General features: G+C 40.3%; 1 protein-coding gene across 41 annotated transcripts in view; it reads right to left on the bottom strand.

Moving 5' to 3' along the window:
- Positions 1-14996, bottom strand: part of GANC (glucosidase alpha, neutral C) — a 74459-nt gene that overhangs the window by 32755 nt on the left and 26708 nt on the right. For 18 of the 41 annotated variants that reach the window (XR_015134878.1, XR_015134877.1, XR_015134875.1 and 15 more), the window contains 8 exons: positions 13785-13881; positions 12301-12481; positions 11920-12073; positions 8091-8326; positions 4880-5006; positions 3930-4009; positions 1760-1903; positions 145-241 (listed from right to left, as the gene is read on the bottom strand). Coding sequence is in view for 20 of the 41 variants with exons in the window: in XM_086321702.1 (XP_086177828.1) it covers positions 145-241; positions 1760-1903; positions 3930-4009; positions 4880-5006; positions 8091-8326; positions 11920-12073; positions 12301-12481; positions 13785-13881 (1116 nt within the window). In the remaining 21 variants the exon portion in view is untranslated. Of the gene's footprint in view, positions 1-144; positions 242-1759; positions 1904-3929; positions 4010-4879; positions 5007-8090; positions 8327-11919; positions 12074-12300; positions 12482-13262; positions 13400-13784; positions 13882-14996 lie in introns of those variants that run through there. The other 23 variants (XR_015134879.1, XM_086321708.1, XM_086321707.1 and 20 more) reach the window with 9 other exon arrangements.

Raw genomic sequence — 14996 nt, forward strand, 5'->3', positions numbered from 1 at the left:
TCAGGGTGCATCACTCTCTACAATCTAAGGGCTGATCTACTGAAAAGGAAAGTATCAACAGAGTTGCACCATATACCATATATGGTCAAAGGGACAGGCTGCTGGCTTGTGTTTTTAAGTATGATCATATGAGCCAGTCCTTACCATATTTTTGTGATCCAGCAAAGAATGAACGTGTAAGAACAAAGGGTCTCTCCTTTCCTTTAGATCGCTGGATCAGTCCTTCTGTAGTGGCCATTTGCTGTGATGTCAAAGAAGAAAAATTTCAAGTAGACGACTGAATTATGGCATGGTGCAGACATCCCCAATAAGCTATTTCATGTGCAAAGAGTAAATAATAGGTGGGAACATGAAATGGAAAATATTTAAAAAATCTTCCAAATAATTTTCATGATATAATGAAACTGCTCTAAATTTCCCTATTAAAAGAGTGAAACAATTTCTTTGATTAAAATAGCAATGAAACAGGGGCTTCCCTGGTGGCTCAGAGGTAAAGACTCTGCCTGCCGATGCAGGAGACACAGGTTTGATCTCTGGTCTGGGAAGATCCCACATGCTGCGGAGCAACTAAGCCTGTGCACCACAACTACTGAGCCGATACTCTAGAGCCTGGGAGCCACAGCTACTGAGCTTACGTGTCCTAGAGCCCATGTTCCACAACAAGAGAAGCAACTTCAGCGAGAAGCCTGCACACTGCACCTAGAGAGTAGCTCCTGCTTGCCGCAACTAGAGAAAAGCCTGAGCAGCAATTAAGACTCAGCACAGTCAAAAAAGTAAATCAATAAAAATCGAAAAATAGCAATGAAATAATGGTAAATAATAAAAGAGAATTAATTTGGTGCTTATTATTGTAGGCATTTTTATAAGATTTTTTTCTTATAACTTACACAACAACCTCTGAGATAGTTTTCATTAATGGAAAAAACTGAGCTTCAGAGAGGTTAAGTGACTGGCTCTGGCCTACATAAGAAAATTCTTCAACTATAAAGTAGTTGACAGTTATAGCAAGAGGCTGCATAGAGAAGTAAACTGATACTATCTGGAAACCATGCCATATGTAGCCAGCAGCTCCCACTGGAAAATAGCAATTGGTGGTAGGGTCACAAGAACACTGTTAAATTCTGAAGATAACAAAGAACCACAAATATATAAGGGCAAGTGACTGCAAAGATTTTTGAATGTGACTGGCAAATGGAAGACAATTCTACCACCTTCCATTGAGAAGGCTAAGTACTTAAGGAAGGCCTTCTACATTTAGAAAGTATACATACTGAAATTGTGTCTCTGTGTTCTAAATCTTACTTCCCTGGTATGAACATAAGACTTGCTGTATTTAAACAGCAAATTTAAAAATTTAAATTGTTTAAATTTAAAAATTTTCACAATTTAAAACCTGTGAAATTTTTAAAAATTTGTTTTGTTGTTGATGTATTTATGCACAGCCTACTTCAGTAAAAGGTTTGAGGTATTATCTAACGCTCCTTACTAATGGTTCCTGTCAAGGAAGATGTTTCTATGTTATCATTAATCTCACAATATCTATGAGTTAATCAATCGATCAGGTTCCTTATAGAAGGAAAAGACGCAAAGGGAGAAATAATGTTTTATATTGGCTACAACCTGATAAGACCTATGACAGTTGACAGAAAAGACACACAAAGAGAAATGAACAGTATAGTATGGTTGTTACAAAGCAAATGACTTTCAGCCCCAAAGGTAGGGCCTGTGGATCCAGGCGGCTGCTTTTTAGATGTCTTACCTGATAAAAGCCATAGATGTTGTGAAGTTCCCGGTGCTCCCAGTTGCCGTGATGAATGGCATTCTTCTGCATGGTTTGCTCTGGGCCTTTAAAGACAGAGGGCTCATTCATGTCGTTCCATATGTGGAGGATGTCAGTAGATCCCTAGGAAGTCAATCTTGATCATGATAAAACTCCTACAGTGATAAGATTAATATGACAGCCGGACCTAATCCTCTTTCCTACTCCATTTACCTTATTATTTATTCTGTTTATTATCTATGCTCTGTCATCTGCTAGAATAAAAGTTCCACAGGGCAAGGAATTTCGTCTGTTTTATTCACTGATAAATCCCAAATACCCAGAACAATCTGAATAGCAGAGGGTTCTCAGTAAGTACTTGCTGATGAATGAAAGAGCGCTGTGCTGTATTCCCATATCACCCACAAGTCCATTCTGAGAACTCCTGGAGAACCCCTACAGGACAGGTTGTGAACGTTCACAATCAGGTTCTCCCTCATCTGCTCCGACTGTTACTAGGGGCAGTTAGAGCTGTCCATGAAGAGCTTCTGCCTTCCCTCTAGTACTGTGAAGGGTTTGACAGCTAAGATACCATTTGTCAGCAGGATCTAGAGTTTGTATCCTACAGAGAATTGTTTGACTTAGAGTGAAGGGGCTGTTGAGTCATCCAGTTAACACGGTGCTGGAGTCCCTTTATAAAAATCCCTGGTCTCTCAGCATTTGATTGAATAGTTACAATGACCAGGAGTCTCTCAGGCAGCTCATTCCAGGTTTCTGAAAGTCTTGCTCCTTGTAATATTCTCTCACAGGGACCAGGCTGTCTTCTGGGATACCAGAAAATACATCTGCTGCCTTCCCCACGTGGTAGTCTTTCAAATGCCTGGAGGAGGCTTACATGTTTTTTTCTGACTCTTTACTTCAAATTCTTTCTAATCACGTATACTTCAATGAACAAGGCTGTATAGGTTCCAAGTATTTAGCTGCTTTGACTGTTCTTTAACACCCTCTAATGCAGCGGCTGGCAAACTTTTTCTGGAAGGGCCAGATTGTAAATATTTTCAACTTTGCAGGCCATACGGGCTCTTTTTTCAGTAACCCAGTCCAGGTATAGTTATGTGCCAGCAGCCATAGACAATAGGGGAACAAGTGTGTATGACTGGATTGGCCCAATTATTATTTAACCCTGCTCTAAGTTCTCTTCTTTTTTTAAAAAAACAAACATTTATTTATTTAGTTGGCTGCATCAGGTCTTAGTTGTGGCACACGGATCTGCACTGCCTCACGTGAGATCTTTTGCTGTGGCGTGACGGTTTACAACATGTGGGTCTTAGCTTCCCAACCAGGGATGGAACCCACATCTCCTGCATTGCAAGGCAGATTCTTAACCTCAGGGAAGCTCCTATTTCTATATCCTAATACAGGATGCTCAGAAACTAGAGTCTAGTGGTTAAGAGCCAGGCTTGGGAGACAGTTGACCTAAGTTAAAAATCTTGGATTTACCACTTATTAGATGGGTGAATTTAGCAGATTTTTATACTTGTCCATGCCTTGATTTTCTTGTCTGTGGGATTAGAGTTAATTACAATTCCAACTTCAAGGAGTTATTGTGAAGATGAAATGGTATAATGCACGCAAAGTGATTAGCACAGTGCTTGGCACATAGCTGTACTCAATTTATATTAATCATCATTCTTGTCACTACCACCATTGGTTGAAAACAGTTGTCTAGATGTGGCCTCTCCAGTTTTCTCTGTGATTTTTATAAGATTTTAAGAATTATTATTATACCTTACTTTTAATGTCATGTTATACTCTGAAAGATACTTTCACATATATCATTATCATTTTTAATAATACCATACGAAGTAAAAATTTCTCCAATTTGAAAATATAATAAATCTCTATTATTAAGTAATTTGGTATATCATACAGTCTATCATAATGAAAGTCAAAATCACAGCTTTTGTGCATTTGGTAGTTCATATGGTGCCTCTCCTGATATGCCATTCATATGGCACCACCAAAATCTGATATGTGGTTGGCATCCCTGCCTCTTCATATAAGTATTATTTATCAAGAGCTACTCAGTGAAGCAGAGTAATTCTATTTAGTCACTTCTTTCCTTCATCCTTCCAGGTAAGTAGGAAAGGGCAAAGGAATAAAAACAAACCTGATAAACAGAGAAAGCGAAAAGACTAGAATACCACTTTCTGACTTTGGGGTTGGTGAAATCCAGGTAAGAGGAGAGACCTGCAGAGGCAGAAGAGTAGACAGCCTGTTAGGAACAGTGATCCTCATGGTAATATGTAAGATGAGAAAGCTGGGTAATGAATGAGTGTCTTACAGCAAACGTAAAAGATAGCCAATACAGAAGCATAGTCTGGTGAGAAGCTAATGAAGAAGTCAATGCTGAACTCCAGTGACAATCACTAGTCCTCTCAGACCCAGAGGGCAGGGGAATGCCAATGAACAAGCATCAGGATGGAGCCTATCGTTCACTGATGGCCTCAGACAGCCCCGTAAGGATTATGGCAGATATCCTGGAGTGAACCCTTTGTTCTGAATGAGGGCAGAGACATGTTTATAAGTGGTACAGGGAAAAGAGGAATGCATGGGGTTTCTCCATTGTTTATGAATTTGTGATAGAGTGCTATCAGATGATAGACTGGTAATTCCCTTTTGTCTGTGAGGAGTTTGTACCAAGGCTTTAAATTAATGATTTCTAAAATGAAGGCTTCAGAGTTGTCAGGGGCAGCTGAGATCACTCATGAAAGGCTGTAAAGTCAAACCTATGGGCTGTTGAGGCAAAAAAGAAGCACAGGGAGAGACATGCAGGACTCTTCTTTCTTCCTCTTCTTCTGTTCCAATTCTCTGGCTTTTAATTTTTATTTGCTAAGGGAAACAGCATGTCACTGAGGTTTGCTTATTTTTCAATCATTCACTGACTTATAAATGTATACAAAGAACATCAGACCAGGTGTTAGATGAAAGATATAAAAGATGATAATACATTTAAGGAAAGGCACCTAAAATATAGCATGTGACATCTATAAGAAATTAATGCAGCCTTCATTAATTGGGGCTAAACAGTGGGTATCAGGTGAAAAAATGACAGCTTACCAGGCCAGCATACACCTTCAAAGTCTCCTCCTTCATGATTCCTCACAAAGAAGCCCTGTTCTTTGGCCTTAGCATACACTGAGTAGTTGGGATCAACCTTGATGTGGGGGTCACTAATGACCACAAGCTGTCAGGACATAAAAGTTTAAAGATCTCATCAGTTTCACATAAGTCATATGTTCATTTATATGTTTTCATCATAGTTTTGGAGTTCACATTTTACTCAAAACAATTGTGTTGTGCTTAGTCACTCAGTCATGTCTGACTCTTTGCAACCCATTAGACTGTAGCCCATCAGGCTCCTCTGTCCACGCGATTTTTCAGGCAAGAATACTGGAGTGGTTGCTATTCCCTTCTCCAGGGAATCATCCCGACCTGGGGATTGAACCTGTGTCTCCTGCATTCAGGCGGATTCTTTATCTGCTGAGCCATCGGGGAAGCCCATAACAACTACTATTACTGAGATATTTCAGACACCAGTAAAATCCTGTCACCTTTCATGTGCTCATGGGAATATAAATTGATATCAAAACCAGGTCTATTCTTTTTCACAGTGATTGCTGTCCCTCCAATACATGTTCTAAAGATCACATTTATTAAGATTCTCTCTCTCTGTGGTGCTGAGTGCTTTACATAAGGATTAAGTAGGCAAGGTCTCTGCTCCCTGGATACCTAAGAGGCTAAGATAACACAAAAGCAAACATTAGAGAAAACAGAATTATTAAAAACAAACAAACAAAAAAAACCCCAAATCCAATGGTACAGCCATATTTAGGAAGGAGTGAAGTGTTAATTGCTCAGTCACGTTCAACTCTTTGCAGCCCCATGGACTGTAGCCTACCAGGCTCCTCTGTCCACAGGATTTTTCAGACAAGAATACCAGAATGGTTGTCATTCCCTTCTCCAGGGCATCTTCCTGACCCAGGGATCAAACCCAGGTTTCCTGCATTGCAGGCAGATTCTTTACCATCTGAGCCACCAGGGAAGCATTTAGGAAGGAGGTTTGAAAGAGCTATGATCAGAGCCCCATGTCTTTAGCATCTTTATCATCTCTCCTTGCCCTTCTAATACCATCACTTTCACCTACTTGAGGGCATCAAAACCATCTATTTGGCTAAAATAATCTTCTAAAAATCATCCTTCATGTCTGTTAAAATCTACTCTACACACTGAAGTTTAATTCTCCATTGCTAAAAAACTTTTAAAATATTAAAATGTGGTAAGATATACATAACATAAAATTCACTATCTTGACCAGTTTTAAGTGTGCAGATAAAGAATCTGCCTGCAATGCAGAAGACATAGGAGACCTTGCAGTTCAACAGTGCATTCACAATGTTGTACAGTCAATGTGTACAACTCTTTTCATCTTGTAAAACTGAGACTCTATACCCATTAAAAACAACTTCCCATTGCCTCCTCCTCTCTAGCCCTTGGCAACCACCCTTCTCCTTTCTGTCTCTATGATTTTGACTGCTTTAGATATTACAGATTAGTGAAATCATATAGTATTTGTCTTTTTGTGATGGGCTTATTTCATTCAGCATAATGTCCTCAAGGTTCATTCATGTTGTAGTAGCATGTATACAAACAGCCTCCCTTTTAATGACTGAGTAATTTTGTATCATTTGTATATACCACATTTCCTTTATCCATTCATCTGTCAGTTAGCTTTTGGGCTGCTGCTGCTGCTAAGTCACTTCAGTCGTGTCCGACTCTATGCGACCCCATAGACGGCAGCCCACCCGGCTCTGCTGTCCCTGGGATTCTCCAGGCAAGAACACTGGAGTAGGTTGCCATTTTCTTCTCCAATGCATGAAAGTGAAAAGTGAAAGTGAAGTCACTCAGCTGTGTCCGACTCTTCGTGACCCCATGGACTGCAGCCTACCAGGCTCCTCTGTCCATGGGATTTTCCAGGCAAGAGTACTGGAGTGCTATTGCCTTCTCCAAGCTTTTGGGCTGCTTCAATAATAAACACCGATAAATGTTTATTAATTGGAAGATTAAGAGTTAACAGCGTTGGCTCTGAACATTTGTAAAAGGCCTGGGGATCAACAGAATGGGTTGAAAAGGCAACTTGAATCTCACAGATAGGGACTGAGGGATCTGTTCACGAGATATATATACGGGATTCTTCCCTTTTTCCTCTGTTTTTTTTTTCTCCTTCACTCTTTTCATTATTGCCATGACCACCACCACCATCACACCTGCATTATATACTTCCCAGTGCCATCTCCCTGTCCTCGTTTTCTATTTTAGTTCTTTCCTTGGCCATATGGACAGGTTGAGTCCATCAGGGAAGCATGCAGGAAAAACAGTGTACTAAAGAATCTGACTTCATTTCTGACCAACTGTTAAGAGCTTCAAGCCCCACCACGTCTTCAGGCCCTTTACCCTTCTGCCCAGATCTGTGCATGCTGACAAAGCCCTGATGCTTCCTTCTTTGGGGCCAACAAGAAGTTCAAACCACACAAGCCCTAGTGCACGCACAGGAACCCTCACCCCAGTTCAACACTGTAACCACTTAAAACCTGAGGCTGTCTCCTTTCCCAGCTCTCTTAGGCCATTTTCAGAGGAGCTTGGGAGCAGCTCTGCACCCCTAAAATGCCTCACCATGGGACTAATTAACCTGTTCATACCCTTTTGGTGCCAGTATGATATCATCAATCTTGACATCAAATCAAATTTTGTGTGAGGTGCACCCATCACATTAGTACACGCTGGTCACAATGAATGGAACCGAATGGTAGGCCCCTTCATCCTTGTGGGGACCTAGACCCACTAAGGGAGGGGTGGATAGCGTTATCACCTTTTCACGAAAGCTTTTCTATGATCACGATTACAGTTACACTTGAAAGTACTATTTTACGGCCATTTTTTTTACAAGATGGTTCTCATTTACTAATGTGCCAAGGCAACTTGAACATTTTTAAATGCTCTGCAATGAAAAGATTCAGAATGCTGTCCTGTGCGTACATGCATGCTAAGTCACATCAGTTGTGTGCAGTTTTTTGCGACCCCATGGACTGTCACCTGCTAGGCTCCTCTGTCCATGGGATTCACCAGGCAAGAATACTGGAGTGGATTGCCATGCCTTCCTCCAGGGGATCTTCCTAACCCAGGGATCAAACCTGTGTCTCTTACATCTCCTACACTGGCAGGCAGGTTCTTTACCACTTGTGCCACCTGTAAGCCCACTGGCTTATTTTACCTTACGTTTTTTGCTCCTGAGCAGATCTTGCATCCTTTTGGGGTTTGGGAATCTTTTCTTGTCCCAGGTGAAGTACCTCTTGCCCTCTGTGTGCTCTATGTCCAGCCACATGACATCATAAGGAATGTCATGTTCATCAAATCCGGCATCCACTGCCTTTACATCCTGCTCATCTTCATAGTTCCAGCGGCACTGATGGTACCCCAGAGAAAAGAGAGGGGGCATGGCTTGTGTGCCTAAAAGGGGGAGATGACAACTGAGCCAGGAACCACCACAATGATAACTGTACATTCCTGAATATCTACAAGGTCTAAGCACTGAGTCTCACACTTAGGGCATCAAGAAGAAAGCATTTTGTTGATCCATTCATCTTTTTTAAAAAGAATTAGCTTATTTTTGGTTGTGCTGCCTCTTTGTTGCTGCACAAGGACTTTCTCTAGTGGTGAGTGGAGGACACTCTTCGTTGCACTGCACGGGCTTCTCATGGCAGTGGCTTCTCTTGTTGCAGAGCACAGACTCTAGACGCATAGGTTTCAGTAGTTGTGGCACGCAGGCTTTAGTTGCTCTGCAGCATGTGGAGTCTTCCTGGACCAGAGATCGAATCCATGTCTGTTGCATTGGGAGGTGAATTCTTATCCACTGTACTACCAGGGAAGACCATGTTTATCCATGCACTTCTGATGAGCACTTAGCATGTTTGCACTTTTGGGCTCTCGTAAATAATGCTGTAGTGATCTTTGGCATACAAGTACCTGTTCAGCCTCCATTCAGTTCAAGTATATATCTAGGAGTGGAACTGCTGGATGAATTAGTTAGGGTTCTGTAGAGAAACAGAATCAAAAGGATATGTATATATGTATATATGTATTTATACATATACAGAGAAAGAAAATGATTGATTGATCTTAAGGAACTGGTTCATGTGATTGTAGGGGCTTATAGCTTTGGATTCTCCAGGTAGGCCAGCCTGGAGAACCAGGGAAGGGTTGAAGTTGCAGCTTGAATACAAAGACAGTCTCAAGACAGATTCCTTTTACTTTAGGGGATATATGTGCTCAGTCACTGGGTTGCATCCACGTCTTTGTGACCCTATGGACTATAGCCTGCAAGGCTCTTCTATCCATGAGATTCTCCAGGCAAGAATATTGGGGTGCGTTGCTATTTTCTCCTACAGGGTATCTTCCCAACCCAGGGATCGAACCTGTGTCTCCTGTGTTTCTTGCACTGCAGACAAATTCTTTTACTTCTGAGTCACCGGAGAAGCCCCTCTTTAGGGGGACACCTCAGTCCTTTTTTCTCAAGGTTTTCAAATGATTGGATGAAACCCAGTCACATTACAGAGTGTTAGTCTGCTTTACTCATAGTCCACTGATTTAATTATTAATCTCATCTAAAAAATACCTTCATAGTGACATCTACACTAATGTTTAACCAAATCTCTGGGCACCATGACTTGACACACAAAATTAATCATCATGCTGGGTCATATGGTAATTCTATGTTTAGCTTTTTGAGGAACTGCCAAACTGTTTCCACAGCAGCTGACCATATTATGTTCCAATCAGTAATGTATGAGTTTCTAATTTCTCCACATCCTCACCAACATTTACTATTTTTTTTCTCTCTCTTATTTTCTGATTTAGCCATCCCAGTGGGTTTGAAGCAGTATCTCATTGTGGTTTTAATTTACCTAATGCTGTTGAGCTTCTTTTCCGGTGCTCGTTAATCCATTTGTACATCTTCTTTTGAGAAATCTCTATTTAAGCCCTTGGTTCATCTTAGAATTAGACTGTTCCTTTTTGCTGTTGACTTATAAGAGTTCTTTATATATTCAGGATACTAGACCCTTATCATATATATGATTTGCAAATATTTTCTCACATTCTATAGGCTGGCTTTTCACTTTCTCGATAACGTTCTTTGACTCACAAAAGTTTTTAAAGAAGTCCAACTTGCAACTTCCCCGGTGGTCTGGTAGTTGAGACTCCCTACTTTCACTACAGAGGGTGTGGGTTAGATCCCTGGTTGGGAAGACCCCACATGTCAAGTGGCACAGCTGGAAAAAAAAAAGGTCCAACTTATCTGTTTTTTTCTTCTGTTGCTCATGATTCTGGTGTCATAGCTAAGAATCTGTTGCCAAATCCAAGGTCATGATTTACCTGTTTTCTTATAAGAGTTCTATGACTTTAGTTCTTATATTTATTCCATCGATTGATTTTGAGTTAATTTTTTGTATATGGTGTGAGATAAGGGTCCACCTTCATTCTTTTGCATGTGGATATCCAGTTGTCCCAGTACCATGTGGTTAAGACATAATTATTTCTCCATTGAAAGGTCTTGAACATTTATTGAAAATCAATAGGCCAAAGATCTATGGGTTTATTTTTAGACTCTCAATTTTATTCCACTGGCTTATATGTCTATCCTTATGCCAGTACTACACTGTTTGGATTACTTTAACATTGTAATAATTTTGAAATTAGAAAAGTGTGAGTCCTTCAACATTTTATTTCAGGATTTTTTGGCTACTCAGGCTCTTTGAAATTCCATATGAATTTGAAGATCATTTTTTCTATTACTTAAAAATGATATTGGATTTTGGCAGGGATTGTAGTAAACCTATAGATTGCTTTTAGTAGGACTGCCATCTTAATAATATTAAATCTTCCAATCCATGAACATGGGATTTCTTCTTATGTATCTTGGCCTTTGGTTCAGGGTTTTTTTTTGTTGTTGTTGTTGTTGTTTTTTTTGTAGTTTTTGGCATACAAGTTTTTCACCTCCTTGGTTAAGTTCCACTTCCTGGGTATTTTTTTTTTTTTTTTTTTTGTAGTTTTTGGCATACAAGTTTTTCACCTCCTTGGTTAAGTTCCACTTCCTGGGTATTTTATTCTTTTGGATGTTACTGTAAATGGAATTGTCTTCTCAATTTCATTTTTAGATTGTTCATTTCTGGTGTATAGAAACACAACAAATTTTGTGTGTTGATCATGTACCATACAACTTAGGTTAACTGTGTGTGTGTATATGTATTCTTTGGGATTTTATATCATATAGAATCACATTGTCTGTGAATAGAGATAATCTTACATTTTCCTTTCAAAGTTGGACGGTTTTTATTTCTTTTTCTTGCCTAATTTCTCTGGCTGGAACTTCAACTACAATGTTCAGTAGCAGTGATGAAAGTGGGAAACCTCATTTGTTTCCGATCTTAGGGGAAACCTTGCAATCTTTCAGAATTGAGTATGAGGATAGCTGTGAATTTTTCATAAATGCCTTTTATCATGTGGAGGAAGCTTCTTGTTATTCCTAGTCTTCTGAATGTTTTTATCATTAAATAGTGTTAGATTTTGTCAAATGCTTTTTCTGTGTTAATCAAAATGATCTCATATATCTTTTAAAGATAAAAATGCTTTAGTGCTAATCCCAGTGGTATGTTTTAATGGAGAAAAGAGCATATAGAAGTTCAGATTGGGATACTGGTTACCTGAGATAAAGATAGAGAAAGCCCAGGGATTAAAGGGGTTAAAGGTAAAGAAAGCCCAGGAGCCTTTAAGGCTCCAAGGAAGGCAGATGGGTGAACATTAGTGACTAGAGAATGGAGATTACCAGCCCCAGTGGAATGTTTAACCATTCCACTGGTTAAAGGGAATGGGATGAGATGCTGAATGGGATGAGAGTGGGAGGATAAATGCTTGCTTCTTAAAAAGCTTGGGTAAGTTGTTTATAAATGCTATATCATGTGCAAAAAATGTTAATTTACAGTGATTCTACATGGTTTAGAGGAAATACCATGGAACAAGAAACTGACATGTCCACATGCAAGTACCTGTAAGGTATGAATACTGCTTGAAGACATCAGAAGGAGTAGGTCCTGTCAACAGAAAAACATCAATGATCCCACTCTCTGACATCCAGTGCACATCAGTTCGAGACCCGACCTTTTGTTTAGCAGCAACTGGGCCCGTCTGGGTCAGTGTGTACTGAAAAAGGAATGAATGAAAGTCTGAAAAATGTCCCTCTAACCCTCAAGACCCACCCTTATGTGTATAATAGTCTGTTCCTTTGTACATACCAACAGCCTTCCCTAGTTATACTGTAAAGACTCTAGTGGCAGAAGATTGCCACTAGAAATCCCTGAACTATGATTACATTTCACTAGTTTTGTCTCTTCTGTAAGTATGGTATGCAGTCATGATCCGTAGCTCACCTTTACAGCAGGTTCTGTTTTGATCTCCACTAGTGTTTCTGAGGCATTTAGCCAAAAAATGCCTAGAGTTCTGCCCAGTTTGTGGGCCAGGAGATAAGGCACTGAACCATAAATGCCCATTTTGTCATGTATTTTATATCCATAGACATCCAGGTTATAAAGACGGTAAGCATCACTATCACTGAAACATACAAAGAAGGATTACAAATGACCATCATGTATATATTATTAGTGAATATTATAGCTCCATTCTCCCCTGCAAAGCTTCCCTTATAGCTCAGTCGGTAAAGAATCTACCTGCAGTGCAGGAGACACAGGTTTGATCCCTGGGTTGGGAAGATCCCTGGAGAAGGAAATGGTGACCCACTCCAGTATCCTTGCCTGGAAAATCTCATGGACAGAGGAGCCTGGTGGGCTCAAGTTCATGGGGTTGCAAAGAATCAGGCACAACTGAGCGACTAACACTTACTTACTTACTTACTTCCCCTGCAAAGACTTGGGTCCTATACAGCTTTCAAAGCTCAACTCTTTACCACTTCTCTAAAGGTTTCCTGATTCAATCTGGCTGAATATGATCCTCCTCCTTTGATTCTTTTGGCATTTCTTCATGCTACTATTGGCATGCGTATCTCATGTCTTAGATATCTTTTCTGAGTATCTCTTATAAGGTGAGGACCATTTCCTATGAATCTTCCACAGTAGCATGCAAAAACTAAATTGACAGATTTGGTGAGTATTTCTCTGTCACTAAAACAAAACAATAGTATCCTAACATGCCTCCACAGCACTGAGTAAGGAAAGATTAGGAACTGAATTAAGGTAGGAAGCATGGAGCTCAGGCTGGTGTGAGAGCAACACAGTTTCTGATTCACCTGTCACTATGTCTACCTATCATCTAAACAGCATGTGAACCAGGCAAATTTGACCAGATCTTTCAGTTCTGCTGCTTCTTTGTCTGATACCTCTGGCATTTTTCAGTCAATGGTGTTAGTTGGAAATAATCTCCCCAAGGGAATCCAAGGCGATATGAGATGCCACACTTTTCCACTCCAGCTCACTGTCCTTTTTTTAGTAAAAGCCTTTTCTAGGTCACTGATCTTCACAGTATATTTCCCAGGGTTCCCCAGAAAGGACTTGAGAGACATAAGCAGAACCCAGGAAGGTGATGTAACGAAGATCTTCCTGCTACTTCAACCATGAGTGTGTGCATGCTCAGTTGCTCAGTTCCGTGTTTTTATGTCTTCTATACTTTTAAGTTCAGCATTACAATTACATTGTCTAATTTTTGCTGAAAAACAAAATAAAAATTGAAAACCATCGTTCTGAGTGATCTTTAAAGGGAAATTCTTAAAGCTCTACAAGCAATATCAAAGAGGGAAAGGCCAGGCACATATTAGCACTGACTCAGATATCGCACATATTTTCTTTTCAAACTTTTCCAGTCCAGAAACCAGAGCCTCCTGTATGAATTCTTTTCACTTTACCTTGTGTTTTTAAGTTGGTGTGATTCAGCATGTTGCGGAATTCCATAGAGATGCTCAAAACCATGCAAAGAGAAATCCAAACCAATGGAGGCAGGACCTACAGGGACCAGGAGAGTGACTGAGTTTTGCTTCTCAATGGGACAATCAATTAATGAGATTCAGTTAACTATAGGAATAGCAAGATGACTAGACTACGGATCAAGACACCCGAGCCTGCCCTGACCAACCATATATGCTGACTCTTTGTACTTTGTTGTATTCAGGTGTTGTGGGGATACAAAAAATGCACAAGGCAAAGTTCTGGTCACTTATTAGTTACGTTTTCTTAGCTGTGTGCTACAGTTCTCTGTGTTCCCACATTTACAGTATATTTCTTTTCTATCTGTAAAATAAGATTACAAAGTTTTAGATTTTTTCCCTAAATTTTCCTGAACTATACTGCATATTTGTTTGCTTTAGGAAGAAGAGGGTAGTGATCACTTTTAATGCTTGCCAGATGAAAGGCTGGGTGTCTTCTGCCTGCCTGTTCATTCTTACTGCATACAAGAACCGTGAGGTCAAGGGCACCAGCAGTACCTCTCCTAGCTCCTCAATATACACCCCCTTCCCTGTGACTGTAGATGTAAAAATTTCCTTTAACCAAAGACAAAGTCCTTTATTTAACAATTATTTTAGAGATATGGGGAAAATGAAAGTAACTAGGAGAAAGAACATTGATTTAAATTTACTCTTGGGTAAAAGTATTTGACATCAAACGGTCCTTGTTTGGAGGAGTTTATGGAAAGTGGTTGCTATAGATAAGACACAGAAAGGATTATAATGTTACATACAGGAGAGCCTTGCTGCTGCTGCTGCTAAGTCGCTTCAGTCGTGTCCGACTCTGTGCAACCCCACAGATGGCAGCCCACCAGGCTCCCCCGTCCCTGGGATTCTCCAGGCAAGAACACTGGAGTGGATTGCCATTTCCTTCTCCAATGCATGAAAGTGAAAAGTGAAAGTGAAGTCGCTCAGTCGTGTCCGACTCTTAGCGACCCCATGGACTGCAGCCTATCAGGCTCCTCCATCCATGGGATTTTCCAAGCAAGAGTATTGGAGTGGGGTGCCATTGCCTTCTCTGACAGGAGAGCCTTAGGGCTCCCCTATTTATAACTTTGGGCTACACTGTCAGTCCTGACCAGGACTATATATCAGTATATCAGTATACTAGGCTAT

This window comes from Bos grunniens, chromosome 10 (genome assembly GCF_055505025.1).
Source record: "Bos grunniens cultivar Pamir isolate PY7600 chromosome 10, Bosgru_T2T1.0, whole genome shotgun sequence".
Taxonomy (NCBI): Eukaryota; Metazoa; Chordata; class Mammalia; order Artiodactyla; family Bovidae; genus Bos; species Bos grunniens.